This window comes from Dermacentor albipictus, chromosome 8, assembly GCF_038994185.2.
Source record: "Dermacentor albipictus isolate Rhodes 1998 colony chromosome 8, USDA_Dalb.pri_finalv2, whole genome shotgun sequence".
NCBI classification, from domain to species: Eukaryota; Metazoa; Arthropoda; class Arachnida; order Ixodida; family Ixodidae; genus Dermacentor; species Dermacentor albipictus.
Window position 1 is genome coordinate 117,097,656 of NC_091828.1, and position 23,730 is coordinate 117,121,385.

The window sequence follows — 23,730 nt, forward strand, 5'->3', positions numbered from 1 at the left end:
ATATATTTTCTATTCTGCATCATTCTTTCACGATGGATTTTAGTGTTCATAGTATTCATCTGTCATCGCCACAATTTTATAACAAGTTAATTTTACGCACTCTACAGCGAATATTTTTAGGCCACTTTACAGCCAAGTCACATCTTCCATAATACATCGTCAACATTACAACTTGTCATGGCGCTCTTTGGCCAAACCTGGCCCTTGCGCCACAAAAAAACCACACATCATCATCATCATCATGATGTTTGAACATCTTAGACCTCCTGCTGTACGTGACATTGCAGAGATAGGTTTGGCTAAGTTGCCTAGTATTTCCATAGAAGGCCGGCATTAGAGAAAAATATTCATTGAAAGCTGTATTAGTAAACTGTACTTCTGGAATGGTAAGGTAGCCACTGATGCCTTGACTAGTAAGTCATAAAAGTCAGCATAATGAAAGACAGATAGCGATGCTGCCCTGACATTGAGTACGTACATATATTTGAGCTGTGAACAGAAGGCAAGGAACTGTGCACTGCTCGAGTTGCAATGTAACAGTTCCATAGCAGAAGAAGAAAATACTAAACCAGAGCATCACAGAACGATCTTGAAATTAGGTAATTAAAAATATATAGGAAAGGCTCATGGTAAATAGGCCTAGACCACGCAAGTGGTAATTTCTCATTGCAGAGCGCACAAAGTATTTGAGAGAATAGATCAGGTGGCCTGCAGGGTCAATAGTGACTATGTTATCTTAAATGGACCAGTGACCGTGGAGAGCCTATTTCCCAAGAGTCAACGCACAGATATGTCCCGGATTGAGGAAGGAGTAGCGTCGGAGGAGGTTGGCTTGCGGTTGCAAGCTGCCCGACGTTCATGCTTCCTCCCAGTTTTATTCCTTCCTACAACCTGTTCAGACGTTGATGCTACTGCCATATTGTTGAATTTGCCATCTTGTGATTTCTGGTTGGCTCGCAGGCAAGCTGCCCCATTTGATTGGCTGAAAGCACCAACATGGCGGAATTAGAAGTCCAGGTCGTGGTGACGTCCGGTTTTTTTAGCGCTGTTGCAAAACGTGTAACAGCAACTATACTCACGGAATACTTTCTGTGGCTGTGAAGGGAAAGCTACCGGTGTGTGGCTGTTGCGCATGTGTTACCGCACCAAGTAGTCCGGCAGTACTGACAGAGCTTTCGTTGCTCTGAACAGACGCTGAATCGTCGCAGCTTCTGCATGTGCTAGTTTCACATTTGCAAAGACGCGGAAGGAAAAAGCTGCAAAATAAGTAAACTTGTACACTCAATGATGTGTTCCGTCTTATTTAACTGCTGCTAATAAGGTGCTTATGTTTTCCCTTCCCCTGCCTCACCGAACGTGTATTAGAACATCTGACTTTTTTCAGAAATGCTCTCACATGTGCGTGCTTTGCTTCCGTAGCTTTGCCTTCGTAGCCACAGAAAGTTGTTTGCGAGTATAGTGCACCTAGCTGCATTAATGGCATCATGGAATTCGACAGCGTGTACTCGGGTATCGAAGTCAGCTTATCAAGTTACGAGAACTTGCGTCCAAATTACTCACCTCTGAGGTGATACCTTAAGTCGATGACATCATGCCAGCGTGATTGAGCTGGTGGTCGCGGCGCGAAATTCAAGAAACCTGGAAGCTTTTTCGACAGCTAAAGGTGACATTGTGGACTTCATGTCCCGTTGTGCTCTGGTGAACATTTTTTTTTATCAGTGGAGGACTACATCGGATTCTAAAACAATCCAAGACAGAACCCAGGAAGTTTCCAGAACTTTCTGTGTCAGATGCCGTGAAACTATGAGAAAATGAGTGTGGCTACGGTTGAAATGAAGTTTCCATATCCATCACCACGGCCTTAGTCCCACTAACACTCAATTATGCGAGTGTTTGCAAACATGCTTATGCTTTCCCTGGCCTCATTGTCGGTTGATTTCTTGTGGTTGCGACTAACACACAAAAAAAAAGAAATCAACGCAGTTTAGGTGAAGAATCGATTGCGTAAAAAATTAGTAGACAGCTGTGCGAAGTAAGGATAGTAGCTTTATCGGCCCTATTAACCCGTAAACATTCGCTTACTAGCTACATTATGAAGCATGGTGTTGTGCGTAAGCAATCGTAAACACATCTCACTCGATGACTGCGGAAACTCGCTGTTAAGACGCTGGAGTGGGGAAGCGCGGCAGCAGCGAGCGAGCGAATTGACCGTGCTGCTTCAACGCAAACTAACGGCGAAAACGGTGCGCATGAAGCTATCGGCACTCGGCGCACTCTGCCCCCATCGCAGATCTCTTCCAAGATAGGGCCCGCGCGACCGCATCATGCGCAGCAGCCGCTGGAGTAGACCGCCAGCCCCCTCCAACCCCTGCCCCCAGTGCCTTGTGCGCTTCCCAAATTCCTCCCTTGCGCACGCGACATTGAGCCGTCATCGTTTTAGTCATCGTCGGCTCCCTCTCGCACACTTTCGCACATACTGCACGCAACGATGATAATATTGCCTTTGGACTTCATGCAGAACATGACGGCGACGGCAGAAATGCTCCTGGAGTGTCCGCACAGTTGCTATAGCAATAAAATCTAGAGCCTCGGTTCCTCTTATAGTTTATTCTTATCCATTATTAAAATCCGTCATGCCTCGCCAACGTACCGGCCTGGAATTCCAGTAACCACCATTGAAAGCATTGCAAAAATGTGACCCCAAAGTGTGTAAATCTTCAGCGGCCCTTCAAGCGAGAATTAGCTTGAGCAGCATGTACATCATTGTCTTTAATAGCGGCTTATAGGTAGCGGCATTCGTTGGGAATGCTCTTGCTGGAGGCCTGACCGCAGGGAGTGTCGATGAAGTGTTTTCGCGTCCTGTACACGACCATACATCTCTCGTCAGCCGGACTGATGGCTGGACCGTGGTCGCCGCCCATGGCACAGCTCAGCGCGCAATGCATGATGAAAAAAAGCTGCTTGCTCGAGAGCCGCACTCCCGGCAGCGCCCTCATCTGGCCGCTCTCGGCAGCTTTTGAGTGCTGAGCTCTCTGGAACACCAGGTAGGCTATCCTGGAGCCTAGGACGTGAAGGCGCACCCCGTTGGTGATGTCACTTCCGTTGAGCCTGCTTTGCCGCCAAGTGCCACTCTGTACAGCGGAAGAAGAATAAATGTATTAAACAAAATATACCAGAGGTTAAATGAACCAACTAGCGGTATGTGCATACTGCCACACCGCTTACGTGAGTGCGATGATATTCGTCCCGTCTTGGTTTACAGCTGAAAACGAAAAGCAAGTCTATATAAGAATGCTAGTAAGCGGCTATTTACACCCTATTTAGAATCGGGGGGTGTTGGGCCTGGCCAGTTGCTATACCTGCAAGGAGGTTAATTGTCGTGAGGTGTACCGTACCTTTTCATGATTGGAACATGATGCAAAGCGAAACGGCGCAACAGGCAATAAGACGCGCGAGTTCACGTGTTCCATTCTCTTCTGCTGAAGGTGCATTTCTCGAAACACAAAGTACTTTGTGTATTAAATTTAGACACGTATGTTATGTAAACAATGACTGCAGACGAGATTTATCTGGTGTCCACCACTATGACCTCTCGCCTAGCCTAAGTTCGCTTTGGACGTCCAGTCATTCAAAGCATGGCTGAAGGAAAAAGATTAGGAGGGTGCACTACGTTGGGCAGCTAGCCCCGCAAGACAACTTCTGATCTCACTTCTACCTCCGTTCGGGGCATAGCTGCACGTTAGCTGTCAGGAACGATAGGCCACCTATGGTATGTATTTGGTTCAGGGTAGCTCGGTCTCGCTGTGATCAGGCATCGACATCCGCTCTACCCTCTCCTGTAGACTCCGTGTGCTCGGCGACTAGATATTACTGCCCGACTATCGCGTGGTGAGGGCCTATTTCCCATAGCCTTTCATTTGACATCTTTAATGCCTACGCTTCAAGTATGCTATGTGACGTCTCCCTCCTAGTCTTCCGTGCTTCCTCCATGCGTGTTGTAGATGAATTTGACGTTCTTGGAGTGGTACTAATTACGCTTTATTTTTCTGAATCCTCGAGCAACCATGTTTTTCAGCGCATGAAAGCCAGAATGATTTGAGCGCAATGCATAATAAATGCGCATTGTTGCGCTTGTGACGCAAGGCGTTGTTGAAGAGGATCAGTTTGCAAAATCGCAACACCGTTTGATGGCACACAACGAATAATTTTGGCAGATCCCAAGCTGGCTGAACCGCCATTAAAATCTATCGATAGCTACCTTTTCGAAGCAGCGACATGTTGCTCCTCACCCTTGCAGCCAGTGTCGTCTGCCACGTTCTTATATGACTTCGGTTCGCGGGTGGCTGTTTCTACTTGGAGAAATAGTTGGGGGAGGGGGGGGGGAGCGGCGGAACCCACTTCACCATGACATAGGTAATGCGTTCGCATTAAATCAATATGGCGACACAGCGTGTTGTCACCGTCCAAACGAATTTAAACCGCGTCAGCTCCAGCAGGTACTGTAGTGGCATATGGTTCCCTGATTTTTTGGGGAACCTCTTTGACTTGGTACAACTAGGCGCACGTGGAATCGTTCACTAGAATACTTCATGTGTGCGTTAGGCTTACCTTATTGTACCCGGCGTAGAGGCAATACATGCTGCTGCCGTTCGCGTGGTCTCCTTCATCCCAGAATCGCCGCAAGCGCTCGTCGATAGCTGGATCGGCGCGCCGCCGTTCGATGAGCTCGTGTGCCAGGGCTTGCGCGATGACCTGGATCGGGCAGAGGCAGTCCCGTAAGCGTGTACGGGAAAATAAAAAAAGGCTTGTTACAATTGGGATCTGCGGTTAACCGCGGTGCCGATAACTTCGGTGACAAGTAACGGAGCGTTGCATGAAGCAGTGGTGACGTGACCGATCTTTAACGCAGCATATCCGTAGCATTGCAGACCACGAGTCACCGGTGAACGAAAAAAAAAAGGGAAATTCCGGCGGCAGAAACCATCTCGGAATGACTGTCGACGTAAATGACAGCAGTGCAGCGTCGCCATGCAGCCACCGCCGAGACGCGCCATCTATGACCGTATAATTCGCTTGCTGCAGGCTGGCTCCTCTCGCGCTTCCCTCTGGACAAGCTACGCCACCTAGCGGCGGCACAACGTGTTTTGCGCGTGTTTGAATGTGTGTTCAGGCAAGAGGGTATGAGCATGTATGACGCGGGTTCGATTCCGCCCAGCGCCGGAGGAAACGAGTTTTTTTTTTTTTTGCTTTGGAAGTGGCGGCACTTGCCTAGTGTCATATATCAACAACTGAGCCAAGTTGGCGTCAAAGAAGTTCACTGAAGAGCGCGGCACATATCTGCTTGTGTCTACCCAGTGGCACACACGCATCAACCCGAGTAGCCAGCGACTCAAGCGGGCGTTCAACTGGCATTCTAAGAATGCCAGTTGCGTTTGAAAAACTATGCTACGCCTGCCATGTCCGGGTGTATCGTGGTCAACAAAGGATTGATGGGGACCTGAGTGGCAAACTAGCTTGAGCTCAGCTAATTGCAATGTAAGATATGAGATTGGCTTTACGTAGGCCGATTGTCAAGCCATTGCGTTCCCACATTGGGCCTACTACTGTTTCCAACATGGCTAATGTTGCGCGTTGCATGACTCGATGTAAATTCCTAATTGAGCGATCTGACGGATGGTTTGTACTAAACGAAAAGAAGGCTTTTGCACAGACACTTGGACATTTCATGTCGTGCGGTTCGAGCGCTATAGGGCCACGCGCATTGTCACGTTAAGCCTAAAGCGAAGATTTGTTTGCCTGCTTTCCTGAAGTTAGTCGCGAGTCTGTCGGGTTCCTGCCAGGTGGGCTCGGGGGTGTTTTAACATAAGTTATCACTACAAAAAGGTAAGAGTGTCCGATATCAAACGTACGTGGTCCACTGATACAATATAGTCGAATGCCGTATCACCATCAAGCGACTGAAGTAAGCTTCTAACGCACGCTTATGTTTCAGCCTTACCACTCTGCTCGTGGCAGCTACGCTTTATGATTGGGACGCACATTGACGCAGTAAGAACGCGTGAACGCGTCAAAAGGCGGTTGTATAAGTCATCTCGACTGGTGGGCGTACGCTGAAGAATCGCATGAAAAGGTCTAGCTCTAACCTAGCCAACCTTGTCATGTTTGTACATCTGTTGAATAGCAATAAACAGAAGAAAAGTCACAGGGGGAGAGAAGCAGCATTCGTCTGAGAGGGTAACTGGCGGAGACACGTGACCACATGGTGCTTTAAGGTTTAACAGTTTTTCGCTTGTGACAACTAGCACCTTGAGATGACTGAAATGCTCATTCATGTTTAAAAACGCGCGGTCGCGTCTGAAAGCCACGGAGGAAGAAATACTTCTTTCTCTGTGCTAAGAGCGAAACGTGATGAATTATCATCATTGCCGCTCTTCGGTATATATATACGCTGTAAACTAATTTACACCGTTATGCACGCTTATGAGCGCAAATTAGTTTGCAGTGTAGCATCTAGAACTTTGATAAAATATTTACGCAAATTTTTGCTAGAATATGATAAGTTTTGCACGACTGTTGGCCGAAACAATGCTTCGCTTGCACCCGTTCCTACGATGCGGCAGATTCCCCAACGGTTTCGACACGGCAGCGTAGCGAAAGCCGATGACGGCCTTCGTGCAAGTGTTGTTTTAGGGGTGGTGACATGCCTTTGTCGAAGTATCTGCCACCGCAAATTAAATTAGAGGGTGAAAAGTGTCTCCTGCAATATTTAGGGGGCGACGTGGAACACAAGATGGTGAGGGACCAGCGAGACAGACGACATTGTTTGTGCCTTAATTTGCATCTGGCACAAAAGTCCAGCCGCAGACTAGGGGTGTGTGAATAATAACTTTCGGGACCAAATTGAATACTAGACGAATACTGTGCCGAAGTTAATTGGAACGAGTCGAATACGTTTTGAATTATCAGCAGCCATTATCGGCGGGGATAATGCTACATGCGTATTGCATGTTTCTTTTGGACGATGCGCGCGGGTGCCCCAACAAAGAACTGCTCCTGGGTATCGAGCTGTCGGCTGAACTGGCCAGCGCTGCAGTTTTTTTCTTTCTAAATATGCCGTGTCAATAGTCTTCATCGTTTCATCCTTCCTTCGCGTAACATTAATGTAAACCCATCTTCACATTCTAGCATATTCACAACATTAGCAGGTTTCTGTTGGATTCCAAATTATTATGTGTTGTTTATTCAATGCATGAGTAGAGCATTAAGCGCAGATGAGCGGTTTCTTCGCGTACTCAGGGCTTATAGGTGGGTGCGCATATTGACGGTTTGGCCGCAGAAATCTGATTCCCTAAGCCACGCGGTGTGCTACAACTACGTCTCGCATTCTGTATATCAATACCTGGATTGAATTTGTCGTACGCGCGATTCAATTTTGCGCTTGATCGCGCACAGTTGACGATGTGAAATATTCGAAAACTACAGCGAATATCGAATTCGAAGACCTAATCGAGTAGGAGAATGTTCGATTCGCTATTCGAAGGTTTCGACTATTCGCGCACACATACACCTCTAACCACTTCCAACCATAACGGGCGAAAGATGCAAAGAATGTTTTTCCCTTTAAAAGGCAACATATGGGTTATATTACAGGCACCTACATGTTTCCCTCTTATAAAACTAATTTTAGACAAATTTATTTAGTTGCTTGCATACATCTGTACATATCCCGGCGTAACAAAAAGAAAATAAAAAAATAAAACGCTACTACTGAGCTATAATTAGCCCAGACCAACTGGCCTGCTTGGGAAACAAAATGGCGGCATGCTCGACACACACGACCTGCCTCTTCGAGGAGCGAAGTGCAAGTGTCGGCGGTCCGGAGTAGAGCGGACTGATTACCGCGAAGTTTATGAGTATAGAGTTTCTACAAAATAATTTATTATTCTGAACTGATTTAACATTTCTCTTTAATGTTATTGCAAAGAATCCCGTGGGTGGTCAAAATTAATCGGGATGTTCACCCCGCTAGGTTACTTTTCATACTCCCAATGGTCACTTTCGTGACCTCAAAACGACACAATTTTCTAACTTAAAGAAGATATGTGTGCTGAGAATAAGTGTGCGTAGTTCCGGATTTTGTGTACGCGTCGCGAACAAGACTTCTATTCGCATTGCGTTAGCGGTGAATTCGTGACTCCACAATGCTAACGGTCGCGAATTTTTGGCTATCAAGTTTGTCACAGGAAAAAAATTAAGTATTTTGTCGAGTAGCAAAGTACTAGAAGATGCCTCTAATGTGCGAAAAAGAAATATCGCGCACACACTGCATACGTTGGGCTAACGTATACGTTGTTCAGGCGTTTCGTCGTAAAATTTATTTATTGAAAAGTGTTAGAACAACGAAGTAAGATAAATGCCATCTGAAGGGCCGTATGCAGAGTAATGGTTCCTGAGTTTTATCCAATTTTTTAAAAATGGCCTGTGGCAGGCAGCATAATTATTGTCATCGAGCTGGATTATTCGAAAAGGCGCACATTACTGGCACTAGAAATGGTGTCATTCTGGATATCCATTCCAAGTGCATACACCTTGCAACTCACCGGCCACAATTCGTAAATTGCAATATGTACAGTAAGGTAACTAATTCAAGAGATAATTAGTGGATTTTTGTTGATTTGTTGAATATGTGTTTCAATTGTATATTGAATTGTGTTGAGTAATGATGATAATAATAATTGAATAGGTGTTCTAGTGTCATTTGTTTTTTAAATTTCGTGCAGAACGCTCTGTTGAATTTGGAAAAATAATGGGTAGCATGTGATGTTGATACCACTCTGTGGCACAATTTTGGGAAACACATTCAGATACTGCTTCGTCGACAAGCGCAATGCGCTTAGAGCAATCAATTGAATGCTATCTTTACCAAATGTCTTTTTTTAAAGAAAAATTGAAAAAAGAAAATTGAATTTCTCGTTCAAGTAATGTCCGTCTCTGAATACCAGCTCAATGACTAGAATTATGTCATCGATCTGCAACTGGATATTTTTAGAAATTCCATCAAACGTAAAACTGATCCCCCCGTATATTTAGTAGCTATTGCAAAACATCTTCATCTGCTAGTTAAAGCGCTTAATTTTGCCGGCTATTCAAGAGAGTGAAACCGGGACTCTCGCATATAGGGCCCGCGTGCGTGAACGTCAAGTGGGCCCATACCTGTCCGAGTGCGGCGAAGTTGTACGCTGGCGGGGCCCCGGCGTGGTAGTAAGGAGGCCGGAAAAAGGCCGCCGGCGAGTCCACGTTGACCACCGACGCCATGGCCGGGAGCAGCGCCTGAGCCAGCGGCGGGAGGGCGTGCCACGCTCGAAGACGTCGCAGCCAGAGCTGTGGAAAGCTGCGGGCCGCCACGGCGTCGCCTCGCTGATCTGGCGTCCCAGCAGTGCTCTGCGGAACGCCAGGTGAGGGTGATCAAAGTTCACTAATGTCGAGCCAAAAGTTAGATCGCACATAGTAGTGAGTGCGCAGACCAACAATTTAAAAAAAAAGTCATGAATTCCACCTTATCTTGAAAGGAGAAGTAAGCTATTACCGGAAGTTAGCAAGTAATCCATAGAAAAACAGTGTGAGTTTTGAAGTCAAGCCTTCTTTCAATACTGGCAAATTTTGAACGGGAGAGCTGTTTCTTGCACGTGGTATCGTCATTTTCGAATCCATACGTCAAGAGTAACCGGTGCTCAGAAGTGCACTCCGTGTTCTCTCTCACAGTGCTCGCAATTGTAGACATTATTTTCCCGAACTAAGTCGTCTTTCCTGCTTCAAACGGGCCTTGCGCCTTCGGAAGTCGATCGTTTGCCCCGAAATACGCCGTAATAAATGCGAGGATCATCATTGATTATGCATGTACGCAAATGCTTATTGATCTTTCGCTTTAGGAAATGGTATGGTCTCATAGAAATAAACAAAAAAAATATATGAAGCGTAACGTGTAATGCCATAAGATCGTCATGAGCGGCAAACACGGAGATTAGCTAAAGACACGTAGTACCCATCACGCCCATAATGTAGGTGAACGATCGGAGTGCCAGAGTTTCCTTCAGCAACATTTGTATGACATTCCATAGAATACGAAATGATCCACCACAGATATTCCCGCCAAATAAAAAAAAAACGAAATATTTTATGTTCCCTGCAGGGTGAACGCCTCTCCGAGCGATCTCCGAGTACCCTGTCTTGGGCTAGCTGTTTCAAACTTTCGCCGGCGAATTTCCTAATTTCATCACCCCACCTAATTTTCTGCATCGTCGACTACGCTTCCCTCCCTTTGGCGCATCCTGTAACACTAGTGGTCCACCGGTTATCTGCGCTGCGCAGTACATGGCCTGTTCAGCTCGATCTTTTTCTCTCTTAATATGAACCAGAATATCGGCTATCACCGTCTGTTCTCGGATCCACGCCGCTGTGTGCCTCTCTCTTAACGTTACGCCTAACTGTTTTCGTTTTATCACTCTTTGAGCAGTCCTTAACTTGTTCTCGAGCTTTTTTGTTAACCTCCAAGTTTCTGCCGCATACGTAAGCACTGGTAGAATGCAATGATTGTACGATGATTGTACATATTTATTTTCATCGGCAGGGGTAAGCTTACACTCAGGATTTCGTAATACCTGCTGCAGGCACTCCAACCCATTCTTATTCTTCTGTGAATTTCCATCTCATGAACAGGGTCCGCTGCGAGTAATTGACCTATATAGACGTACTCCTGCACATACTTTAGAGGCTCATTGGCGATCATGAATTTTGTTGTCTTGCCAGGCTATAGAACGTTGTCTTTGCATATAATCTGCATATAATTTTCAACTCCACTCTTAACGTTCTCTGTTAGGGTTGATTTGTAAATTTGTTGCAATTGTTGCAAATTTGTTGATATTCGCAATCGATCCTTACTCCTAAGCCTTCCGAGACTAATAACACACACACACACACACACACACACACACACACACACACACACACACACACACACACACACACACACACACACACACACACACACACACACACGTGTTGTATGTGTGTATATATAAACGTGACAAAGTCCGAACCGTCCTGGCAACCCCGAGCGCTTCAAAGAGGTGGTTGGGATCGGAGCCCTCTGCCGCCGCCTTCGGGAACAATGCGACTCCTGGCTCTGTGGGCGCCGTTGAACCTTCCGCCGACGAGGCCCCGATGGTTGCCATGACGTCGCCGAACCTTGCTCCGTCCCTGAAGATGAAAGCCGCTGCGTCCTGGAACTCGGCCATTAATCGTGTCACGTCCGAGATGATCTCAGCGGGCACGGCGTTCTGGCCTGCACCGTCAAGGCGTACGCGCCGTGCATAAAGGCGAGGCGCTGCTGTGATGAAGGAGCTTCCAGCTGTTCGCGTATGTTGTGAAAACAGCGGCACGTGGTACACGCAGACAAAAAAAAAGCAAATGCAGCGCATGTTCGTGCTTTCGCCCTTTCCCCTCCTCCATTACTCTCCCGGGTGCAGTATTATGTAACCGATTATTTCCGCTCCATTCTGTTAATTTCCTATCGCCCGTCGCAGCGAATGGCCGATGAGCTCTCAATACCGTTCGAAAATAGGTTCCGCCAACTAAATGGAACATATTCGTAAAAAAGTTCCATTTAGCGGAACAGCCGATAACGCAAGCGTAGCGTGCATGCTAGCCAGTGACGACGGAAGAAAGATAATAGGAAATGGATATAATCTTAACACAATACAACCCCAGGTTACTCGTCAGTAAATCTTGAACTTTAGTTTTTTTTTGCCTATGCTAAGAAAGAACGCTGTAGGCCAACGAGTATGAGAAACTCTGGTACGCGTGCTTCTTGGGTCGTAGAAAGCTTTTTAGAAGCTACTCTGTATATCTGAAGAACATTCCTCATGAACAACATTGAGGTTGGCTGCCCTGCACTGGGGGAAGGGAGATGGGCAATACAAAGAAGGGAGAGAAAGAGAGAGAAGGGGGTAGAGAGACGTATACGGACGTCCCTAGAGAGTCATAGGCACTCGCACAAACCAGACGTTCTTAGAAAGCACAAAAGTGCCTTCTGTTCACTCAGAAGACGATAATCTAGTTTCCTGCGCCTATAGACTCCGTGCGTGAGTCTCCATGAATGGCGTCTATGCATGAATGCATGAACGACGGAGCCTATAGATTTTAGCATTTTGCATAAAGCTCACCTTCAAGCATGTCGAGGGCCCTGTACGGCACACCACTGACTTTTTCTACCATGCGCTGGCACTTATCCTCTGGTGTCGGCTATAAGAAAAGGAAACACAAAGCACGGCCTGTTAATATCGTTCACGTAAAAGACAATGTTGAGAAAATGAGCAATGAAAATATTAGAAAGCGGATGTACTGTAACTCTGGCGGTGCACGAGCGTAAAGTCAATTGCGCACCGCCTCTGTTCTGTCGGGCATCCTCATCCGATAGCACCAGCAGTAGTTTATGAAACGTCTACGAGACGGCGTTCAGAGTCTCTTTATACCCCTTTATGGCGGTGAGTTAGCTTGGGTTCAAAGCCACTACACTTCTCTAGATACCAGAATTTGTTTTAAGAAAATAGGCACGGCCGTTTTAGAAATCTCGGTAAAACCTCTAGCAGACGTCTATATAAGGCTAACGTGACTGCTAAGACATCCTGACCATCTCGAGGCGATACCTTGCAGCTGTTAAGTATAGATGTAGGTGTGTTCAGTAGACAAGCGTATACGGTTTGAAGAAACTTCAGCAATGACTGGCGATCATGGCATAACAGTTCTCCTGACGGATTCCTAAGCTGATACGTTCCGCGGTGGCGTCCTACACTTCCAATATATACGTCGCCAAACCTGCTTAAGTGTGAACATCGCTCGTCCATACGTTCTGCGCCCCTCATCTTGGGTATATCACATCGAGGTGCAGCCGTCATTATCATTTTATCAGTGCGCTGAGTCCTCTTCCTAGCCTGTACAGGGCAGCACTGAACGGTTCCCACTTTTTATGGTATTTCTTTAAGTAGTATATTTTTTTACACTTCTGAAAAGGAATTTCGAGAGTTTTTCTCATTGCTGACCATACACTGTATTACAGAGATGGCATCGACCACTCGGTGCCACTAACCATGGCCACATTGCCTTCCGGGAGCTCTTCGTTCGCGCGTGTCCTGTTGAGAGCGGCCAGGACGTCCGCCTTGGGTCCGACCAGGTAGCGAAGGACGTGCCAGGCCAGCACCAGCCGCTTGCTCAGCCTGTCGCCAGGCTGCGACAAGTACGCCACCATGGCCAGTGCTTGCTCGTCCGTGGTGACGTGCTCGTAAGAAGCCTGCTTCGAGCCTCCGAACAGGGACAGCAGCTCTTTCCACCGGTCTGCGGCCACAGTGGCGAGCGAGCCAGATCGCGAGATATATTTTCGCAAATAATAACTACATCCCGCAGGACTACTGTGTGCTTAGCCCACGTTCAAGTGTTCCCACTTACATGCACCGTTCGCAGTGGGAGCAAGTTAAACGTTATCGCGTACGCGGGTAGAGCTGAAGCCGTTTGGCAGCCCTAGTCTGGAGCTGTCGAAGTTGTTGTCCAGGGCATGGCAACGTCAACCAGAGGTAGCTATATAGTTATGACGAACTGAACAAAGCGCACTCGCCGTCGTGTACGCTCTGTCCCCCCAAAAAGCGGGCCTGAAAACGTCAAGAACTAACCCGATGTGACGCCGGTGCTGTCGGACAGGCTTGCGATGCTCATTTTGACCGCCTCAGTGGATTCCACCGTGTCGTTCACAAACTCTGAAACTGAACACCGCAAAAGATACGAATGGGTGCTTGCGCGCAATCATCGAATCCATTCCAAGATGCGCAATTCTTTATGAATGACTGCAAACGTTTTTAAATTTAACCGGATAAATTACACCTAGACCATATGTCGGGAAATTTAGCCCTAATTCGTCATCTTAAAGTGACAAGTTTCAAAGCATTTTATCGTATTTCAGCCTTTATGGCGCAGAAGATGTCCTCGGAACTTTCTGCCTTGAGTCTGTGGGTCCTTTAGAATACCGTCGAAAAGTCCTTCCATACCGGGAGGTAATCAACTATACCCGAGCAGACCCTGCACAAAGATGTGACGTCACGTCTAGCTGCCTAGTGCTGGACCTTCGGGATGGCATCAGCGCAGGTCTTGAACAAGAACACTCGAGTTTAAAGTAAGGAATAAAGCCGAACACTTAAGGATTAATTAAAACAAGCTACTTTGGCTCGTTAGTCAGCCCATACGAAGGGTGGTAGAATACCTCTCGAAATCCTGCGTATGTTGGCTGTAAATGTAGTGAAAACTCACTTTCATCATCGGAATCCATGAGCTGCTCGGTTATGGTATTGTTTTTTACGAGAGCGTACTGGTGGAGGAAAGACCGGTAGAACTCTTCGATATCATTTTCTCCCATTGTTCGTGAAGCGGTGATGAATTCATTCACCTCTGGGTTTAGTGTGATCTGCAGAGAAAAAAGTAAAGGCGGTATCTCTGTCACTCTCTCTGTCTAGTTGCTACAAAATGCGCCACAATTAAGTGTTGCTGAGTGGCAATGCGTCTGCAGATTATGCTGTACCAGAGTCAAGAAACGCATTCTGGATTACTAGTCCTCCCCCGCACAATTGCCCACAATAAATGTTTGTGACAGTGGAATCATATCAGCAAAAGCGTCAACGCTCCGTAGATGCATTACAATATCAGCGATCTTAAATGCTTTTCTGCATATGAGACTTGCAAGTTTACTGAGCGTATGCTTTGCTCGCGGGGCAACCTACGCCTTAGTTACGACAATTGACATTCGTCACACAAATCGAACAAAATTCATTCAAATAGGCCCAGCACTTGTCTCATAAAAATAATTCCTGGGTTTTACAAGTATTTGCTTGATACGTGATGGTAAAGAGCTCGTAGAGCAACTTAAACGTCGAGACAAGTGACGGACCAAGGGACTGCTTCGTTTGCTTTCGGGTCACCACTCACATCGACAACAAATGGCGCCGAGGGGTCGCCGATGACGTCGTACTTGCGGGAGAAGGCCACCGGTGCGTCGACACCGTACTCGAGCGAGAGCTCCACCATGCGCTGCAAGGGGTCCTCCGACGGGTCGTCCGCCATGTGACGTAGGTCGAGGTTGAAGCGAGACAGGAAAGAGAGAACGTCCAGCACGCCCTCGTTCGGATTCCGCGAGTATTCTGCGCAGGACTTCATGAGTTCGTCGCCGTCTGCCCCAACGGGCCCGTAGTTCTCCTGTCCGTTGGCGGAGTCGTTTTGTCTGGTTCCTTCCGTGACCGCCGAGCGCTTCACACGTGATGTGACGTGGGAGTACATTTTCCAGCCAAGAGAGAGAGGGAAGAAAAAGAAGAAACGTTACTTAAAGATGCCAGCAAGACGAGTGTCCAGTTTCTTATTTAACTAGTACGTAGAGCACACAAGAAAAGGAAGAAATAGGGCGAAGCGCTGCACGACAGTGTGGTCTAACAATCAAGACAGTGAGTTATTGTCTATAGATTAGGGTTGACGGCTTGCGTTGAAAGAGTTGCTGGTACCAGTTACTATTGGATAATTTTAGTCCTACCCTAATGTGTTACGGAATGCCGAAAGATTTCGCGTAGGCAGCAGCAGTGCTGGTAACGCCGTATTGTGGCATTGTACGCACCAAAGCACTGTTATCGCAGAGAGAGAGAGAGAGAGAGAAAAGATGCGCTAAGCTCCGTTGACGTCGCTACCAACGGCTCAGTTGGTACCAGCAAGTAGGTGAAAAGTGGTCGCTGTAGTATATAGTTGTGCGTACTCTAGTTCACACCAGCCTCACGAAATAATGGTGCCATCAGCTTCGCCGCGCACGACTTTGTCACTGGCGTTCTGCGTTCTGATACTGCGGAATATGTAATACCTTTACGGACAGGTTAAACTTCTCTATATCTCCTGGGAAGGAGATATGCCGGCGTACTTCTTTGTTCTGTGCTTTGTGTGCCTCTCTTTGTTGCTGTTCGCGCGTGAATTCCAAGATTGTTCGCAGTTGCAAACTCGGAGACCACGTGAGTACAGGCGAAGACAGAGACGAGAACAGGGGGCCGCATCGCTCTTTTCGTCTCTAGAGTTACTGTGCCTTTGGTAGCATATACACCAACTCTACTCGTTTAGTTCTTTCTTTCGTCTACATCCATTGTCGCTGCATGCGCCTGCAGTGGGCCATACAAGTAGCACAACGGAATGTGGCAGTTCGCCCAGCTTGGAGCATGAAACGCCACCATACCTCAGCAGAGTCCGAATGGAAGCTGGGAAACGTGACCGAAGAGTCACAAACGAAAGTGTTCCGCTTCTTGCAAGGGTCCGCCTGGCTGACCACTGTTTCGACGAACCAGTCCTTTAGTTGTCGGCACAGGGAGGTGTTGCATTCGGCAGCTGGGCCACTTTCCGTGGAAACCGCTCGAGGCGCTTCGACGCCTCCGTCGTCGTCTTCCTCCAGCTCCGCCTGTCCATCCGCAGTCGTTGGCCACTCCGCTGTCGTCACTGCTTCTGTCGGTGACGTCACACGGCGAACGGCTGCCCGCGCCCTCTGTTTGACTGGAGCGGACTCATCCAGGGCTGCTCGGCCCTTTGGAGCATGGGGACATCTTGTCTGCGGCTGCGTTGGGGCAGAGGGTAATCGCTCGGCTACTTTCTCGGTTTAACCATCGTTTGAGCGCGTGAAAAGACATGAAACGAAGAATCGTGAAAATCATATTGACCGCAAAAAAGACGGGGACAGAGGAAGAAAACACATATCATATCATATCACATATCACATATCATATCATATCGCATCATATGCTTTACTAAAGCTACAGAATGGCATGCGGAAAAGGATTTGAAGGCCGCTAGACGTGCCTCCCATCATTTGACCGAGTTACCGCCTGTGCTGTTTATGTGTTTTCTTCCTCTGTCCCCGTCTTTTTTTGCGGTCAATATGATTTGCAGTAAATACCAACTAGGCCAAACTGAAGTTCTTCTGAAGCATATATCTCGTACAGCTGGCCCCTCTTTCTGTGTTCCCTCATCCGTCGTGTCCCCAAACGAAGAATCCCTCATCAGTTACATCGTGGCGACTACCTGCCGAGCAAGATTCATCGGCTTCTGTATCAAGCGCGGCCTGATCCCTTTGGAAGTGAGTGCACTGTTCGGGTGTGTCGTTCCGTCGTGGAGTCACATCAAGCGCCTATGCAAAATTCTCCGCGCAGAGTTGTGGCGGCAACTTAGACTGCTCAACGATTGGCTTCGCTTCATATGCTTTACTAAAGCTACAGAATGGCATGCGGAAAAGGATTTGAAGGCCGCTAGACGTGCCTCCCACCAGTTGACCGAGTTACCGCCTGTGCTGTTTATGTGTTTTCTTCCTCTGTCCCCGTCTTTTTTGCGGTCAATATGATTTGCAGTAAATACCAACTAGGCCAAACTGAAGTTCTTCTGAAAAATCGTGAAGGTCAGTCAGGTTAACGAATTGTCTTTTGACGAGGTGCAGGTTAGGACTGGTTGATTGCAAATGATTACAGTGACCGCGTTAAGGTTAAAGCTGAACAGCAACAACAAAAAGGGACAAAAACAGGGCACTGATTTTGAATTGTCGCATTCCTTGCAGAACAAATCTTGTGCGAAAAAAATATAGGAAATAATAAAAAAACATGCATATCAGCGGTGTGAATGAAATCTACGTGAACAGTGCGCGCACGCACGCATACAAGCGTGCACAAACACACAACACATATGGAGCTCCTGCGATCAATTAAGAAAAAAAAATAACTCCATTCTTTTCAGAGCAGTCGAAGGTATGCTTAAAAATTTGTGCAGATTTCATGCCGTTGTTATCATTCTGTTATAAATCATGCGATAGCAATTGGCCTAGACCCACACGTCAGCTATATAGCAGACAGTCGACACTGTTGAACCCTCTGCAAACATGAAAGGCTTTCATAAAATCAATCAATCAATCAATCAATCAATCAATCAATCAATCAATCAATCAATCAATCAATCAATCAATCAATCAATCAATCAATCAATCAATCAATCAATCAATCAATCAATCAATCAATCAATCAATCAATCAATCAATTTTACTGATAAGTATATTAATACAGAAACAGTTGTACATACGAAGGGGTAGAAAGTGCAGATGGTACCTCTACGATGAATTGCAGATCAAGAAATTGAGTGACGCTAACGATGCGTACGTCAAATAATTAATGAGCAGATGAAAGAGGAAATAAGTACACTGATGCCATACATAAGCACACAATAAGAACAAGTTAGAAAAAATAAAAGACAGGGGCATCAAGAATACAAAACAAAACCGACACAAACTACCAAGAAATGTATAAAATATCATCACGATGAACTGAGATAACTTATTTCGTAGACTTTCATTAGACAAGAGATGCTGGCAAGTCCAATTCCTTAACTGTGTTGTGCTCTATAGATTTCCTATCTGGCTGGTGGCATAGAGTTCATATTTTTTGCGAATGCCCTAATTGCACATATTTTGGAACAGCAGCGATGTCGTGGCTTAGTTAAGAGCGTATGGTCACAAAACCAATGCCTTTCGAGTCTTTAGTGGCAGATCAAGTCAATTATTATTCACCCAAAAAGCGATTTGCACGAAACAGGCTTACAAAATGACAGTAAGAAATAAATATGTATATATTTTTTCTACGTTACAAAGCAGTGCGATACTCGCCTGTTCAGTTGTCTCAGTCGGGCATGGCTGGCGGCGTCCCAAGGGGCCACACATTCGTGATCCCTTGAATTGCTTGGGTTTTCCCGTCTGTTGGCAAAAAAAAAATAATAGAAATAAACTGGATATCACGGCGCCGGCTAACTAGTTTAGGAGCAAGCATAGAAGTATGCTATTACCGAATCCGGTAATAACGAACAAGGTTACGTAGGTTATGTGCTCAATATAGCTCGATATATCAGGTAATTCGATGTACCCAAACTCGCCTACAATCAACTTAGTTTCAAGGCGTTCCTTATGTACGAATCTGTTATCTTCACTGGATTGCAGGAATGCCCGCAGCGTTCCTGCAAAGACTAACGCGAAAACCGGGGCTGAATGTAGTGATCATTAGTGAGCACCTATAACTGCACTTTTATCACAATTTATGCTTTCAGTATTTGCCACGTCATATCTTAAGTTATCTCTGTAATGCCCTTCGTCGAGGAAATAGAAGACACTCTATACAAAGCTATTTGAGAGGTTGAAAGCGTCAAGTCCTCGTCACCCTACCATTCTTTTGTTCCATCCGGTGATGAGCACTATAACCATGAGGAAGCAAGCAATGACGAGGAAGGAGACGAAGACTTCCTTCCAGTGAGTCCGCACCTTGGACTGATACCGCCGCCACACCTGCTTGTCGGCCATTCTGAACGTGCGATATGGTCGTGTCAGATAGCCCCCGAACAAAAAAAGCAACACAAATGTATACAATGGGCTAAAATTATGTACAATGTTATCTACAAGACACAAGAACTGTCAATGAATAGAGAGCGTAGACGTATAGTAGACATCTTTATTTATTTATTTATTTATTTATTTATTTATTTATTATTTATGAATGCTGCAGTTTTTCACGCTATACATTGCAGGTGGGTATACATATTTGTACAGCAACATGTTCACACATATATGAAATACTTTCAGGCAAAGGCTTCAGCAACACGTATACATAGGAGAAACTAGTTCACCAACGTCATGACGTGCAAGACCGTAAGATAATATTAACTTCAGTACAGGATTTACAAGCACCGAATATGGCTTAGCACGCACACAAAAATAAGATCACTCATTATTGAATATGCGCCTTAAGCACTAATGATGAATTCTGAGTTACTACACTGTCGGCAAGGTTGTTCCAGTCAGCTGTGGTTCTAAGAAAATAGGAATATGTGTAGGAATATGTAGGAATAGGAATATCTTTTAGACAATTATTCCCGGTAAGACTTTATTTTTCTCGCTCTTAAAAACATATAATATAACACCAATAAGCGTATCATATTTCACTACTAATCGCACTATTTTACAATCTGAAATCTACAACATTGTAGAACACCTCTAGAAACTCACAGTTTGCGCTATGTAGGCACTAAATATCTCAGCTCCTTGGAACTGTTTAAACAAGTGAAAGCATTACCCCAGTTGCAAGCTTATGCGTAGTTACCCAGCTAGGTTATGAATTCATTGCCAGATAGTTAAGCTGTACGCTTTCAGCTGAGATGAATCTGCAAATCAAGAGCCTCATTGCAGTTTAGATAAGCTACTTCGCTGGATGATTTAAAACAAGCAATAAACAGGCTACTCCGAACCAGATGTGGGCGATATATTCAATGCATCTTCCGCATTTAAAAGAAACAGCTGTCAGACAATAAAGCCTATATAACCCCTACATTTTCCTTAACATTCGTATATAAAACGGATATACCTGCATAAGCGAGGATTCTGCAAGATATTGTCATATCGCAGCCATAATTGCTGGCAGAGCACTAGCGATTTATTGCTGTCAATGGCGGACTGTTGAGTATGCATCTTTGTCAAAATAAACAGTGTTCAATTTGGACCTTGCGCTACTTATTTATTTTTTATTTGAATACCTTCAGGGCCCATAGGGTGTCACAGAAGGGAGGGGTGACAATAAACAGTAAGAGAAAACACAAGGCAAATATTAGATAACATATTCAAGCACATCTTTAAGGTTACTGGGGTCCGTAATAGATACAATGGAGGTGGGCTTGTGGTTCGAATCATTACAAGTATGAGAAACGAAAAAAAAAATGAAAGTGTCGGTTAGTATGCAAGGAGGAACAAAGACTATATAATGATGGTCAATACGAGATGATATGAATGAAGGGTGGGAAAGTAATTCTTCCTTGTAATAATAATAATAATAATAATAATAATAATAATAATAATAATAATAATAATAATAATAATAATAATAATAATAATAATAAAGGTGTCGTCAGGAGCTGCCCAGTCCTGTTTGTATCATGCAGTGCCGGCGAAATTTGTGGCTGTGGGAAGCTCTGAATGCCGACTTAATGAATTTGCCTCCGAGATTTCCAGTAGTGCGGATTTACGTAACACGATGCGCGTGATGACTTCATTTCTTTCGACAAAGGATGTACGTAACTAATCGCGCATAAACTATGTACAGTTGGCAGTGTGTATTACCTGATTGACGCCTCTGACAGTGAACGGGACCTGCAAATGAAACGACAGTGATAATAACTATATTGTTTTTGATAATGAGCTGTGAATCACAGGTTTTGTATATCGGAAGTTCATATTAGCGGTTCGTGAGAACTAAACCACTGCAGTAATCATGTTTCAGCCCTTTTCCTTTAAATATAGAGCATTGCCACAATATAACCCACTGCGCATGCATGACGCCTTTGTGTATTTCATTATCACAACTAAATCAGCAGGCAATACAACCAATGCGATGGTGGCAGTAATCCTTGAAGGAAAGATTAATGGAACACAATTACACAATTAACGAATTATTGAAGCATCTACGTTGCTCGCCCGTCTAGAGATGGTGTGGTTCTCTGAAATGACACTGCAATGCGTTGGCGTTTATGACGCCTCTCTATGTCTTGCACTGCTGAAAAGACTTCTTGGAAGGCTAGTGAATAATCAGTCCACAAAGTAAATGCTCACGACAGCAAAAAACTGCTAAACTTCGCTGCTTAGGCTTTTGTGTTAATGACATTCTACTGGTGTCAGATTCAAGGCCGACATCCACAAATGAGTTCTTATGCTTAAACTGCTTGACAGAGCAGATGCCACGCACTCTAATGGTGGAGATATTATTGCAGAAGGCAAATGGTGAATTGAACGCAGCGCTTACGAATAAAATAATAAAATGAAAGCCTTGTGGATTTGGGCCCACACTCACTTTTCAATCAATTGGAATCATAGCAAAAGTATAGCTGGTCCGACCATCTTAAACGATGAAAAGCTTTGTCGTTCCCCAAGAATAGCATTGTGTTTAATTTCGGACGCTAGGAAATTTTCTGGTTTAAACGCTGGTTCTAAAACATAATTGCTTACCAATGAACAGCAGAATAAGATACAGCCTTTCAGCAATACAGTTCGCAATGCTACTTGCGGCAGGGGTAATTTTTTTACTTGGCGGCTGCGTGTGCAGCCGAGTGCTGTCTATGAAGCTGTTTGTGTCAGCCTCCAACGTCTCAATCCATCTACGAAATTCCTGCGGCTAGGCGTGGCAGCTTTTCGCATCTGGTGGCAACGAAACGATGAAGCGCACTCTTACCTTACCAACACCACGGATGGCGAGCGAGACCTAAAAAAGCCAGGCATGTTCCCTGAGGACGTTTTCTTCAAATGTCCGTACACGCAACTGTAGACAGTAGGGCGCGCGGAATAGGTGGTCCAACAATGGCTTGGAACAAAGGTGAACTGATGATGATGAATACTATGGTCGTACCTTTTATATAAGGCGTCGCTGCCTATCGCAGCGCCATGAGAAGGCGCGCGCTTGGAGCCGCCCAAGGGGGAGGAAAAAGAGGATGGAATAAAGGCAGCGAGTGAGTAATGCCTCCATTGCTGTCGTACTGAGTGATATGCACGACATAACATATAACATCTCAACTGCTGTAGTGCCTTTGAAGGGTCATTGGTGAAACATTTGCCAGGGAATCCCACAATGTCAAGTCTGGTTGCTAGGTTAATAATAATTTTTTTTAATATATGGTGTTTTACGTGCCAAAACCACTTTCTGATTATGAGGCATGCCGTAGTGGGGGACTCCGGAAATTTGGACCACCTGGGGTTCTTTAACGTGCACCTAAATCTAAGTACACGGGTGTTTTCACATTTCGCCCCCATCGAAATGCGGCCGCCGTGGCCGGGATTCGATCCCGCGACCTCGTGCTCAGCAGCCTAACACCATAGCCACTGAGCAACCGCGGCGGGTGGTTGCTAGGTTGGCGTCCATGAAGAAGAACAGCGGGTGCAACACCAGTAGTCGCACGAGGCGTACATCGATATGCTTGTAGGTAATCAAACATTGCTGTTCTTATCTCACGGCGTTCTAACAGGGCTAATTGAATATAGGACTTTAATACCCTGGTAAATCTTTCCACGAAACCGTTAGCTTGCGGGTAATACACATAATATTTGTAATGGGTGATTCCGCGCTCTGTGAGAAAATCTTTAAAATTCGCTGAAGAAAATTGTGGTCCATGATCGGATACGATACTACGTGGATATCCTTCTCTTGCGAAAAGTTCAAGTAGGAATTTGATCACTGTAGACTTGGTCGCATCGCGTACGAAAGTCCCCTCTGGCCACTTGCTGTAATAATCAATAAGCGTAATGGCAAATCGACAGTCAGCTGGAGCTTGCGTGAAAGGTCCCACAATGTCGATAGGAACTTTCTCCCAGGCTTTCTCGGGAAGAGTGACAGGTTGCACGGGGCTGCAAATGTACGTGCTGATTTGTCACATGACTGGCAGGCTACACATGTGCGTACAAGTTCTTCAATGTGATTATCCACGCACGGCCACCAATATGACTCCCTAAGACGAGCTTTGGTACGACTGATTCCTGGGTGTGACTCATGAGCCAGATCCATAAGACGGCGGGTCAAAGCTGAAGGCACGACGATCCTGTCACCCCGGCAAAGAATG

The 23,730-nt window shown here is 45.7% G+C and overlaps 1 protein-coding gene across 1 annotated transcript; it reads right to left on the bottom strand.

Moving 5' to 3' along the window:
- Positions 1–2,749: 2,749 nt before the first annotated feature.
- Positions 2,750–22,501, bottom strand: LOC135910338 (uncharacterized). The gene is made up of 14 exons (XM_065442368.1): positions 22,353–22,501; positions 21,248–21,277; positions 19,307–19,442; positions 18,758–18,844; positions 16,301–16,672; positions 15,025–15,342; positions 14,353–14,506; positions 13,722–13,811; positions 13,145–13,389; positions 12,222–12,300; positions 11,097–11,341; positions 9,214–9,441; positions 4,609–4,752; positions 2,750–3,131 (listed from the first exon to the last, which is right to left on the bottom strand). Exons 1-14 carry the CDS (start codon positions 22,397–22,399, stop codon positions 2,781–2,783), a joined length of 2,526 nt encoding a protein of 841 aa, XP_065298440.1. The 5' UTR covers positions 22,400–22,501; the 3' UTR covers positions 2,750–2,780.
- Between the last annotated feature and the right edge of the window lie 1,229 nt (positions 22,502–23,730).

Bases quoted from the DNA above. Each gene is read 5' to 3' on its own strand.
- LOC135910338 (XM_065442368.1), bottom strand. From the start codon at position 22,399: ATGCCTGGCTTTTTTAGGTCTCGCTCGCCATCCGTGGTGTTGGTAAG. The intron at 9,442-11,096 runs GTTCGGACTTTG...GGCGTTCCGCAG, and splicing joins CGCTCGGGGTTGCCAGGACG to AGCACTGCTGGGACGCCAGA. The intron at 4,753-9,213 runs GTATGGGCCCAC...TGCCCGATCCAG, and splicing joins ACTTCGCCGCACTCGGACAG to GTCATCGCGCAAGCCCTGGC.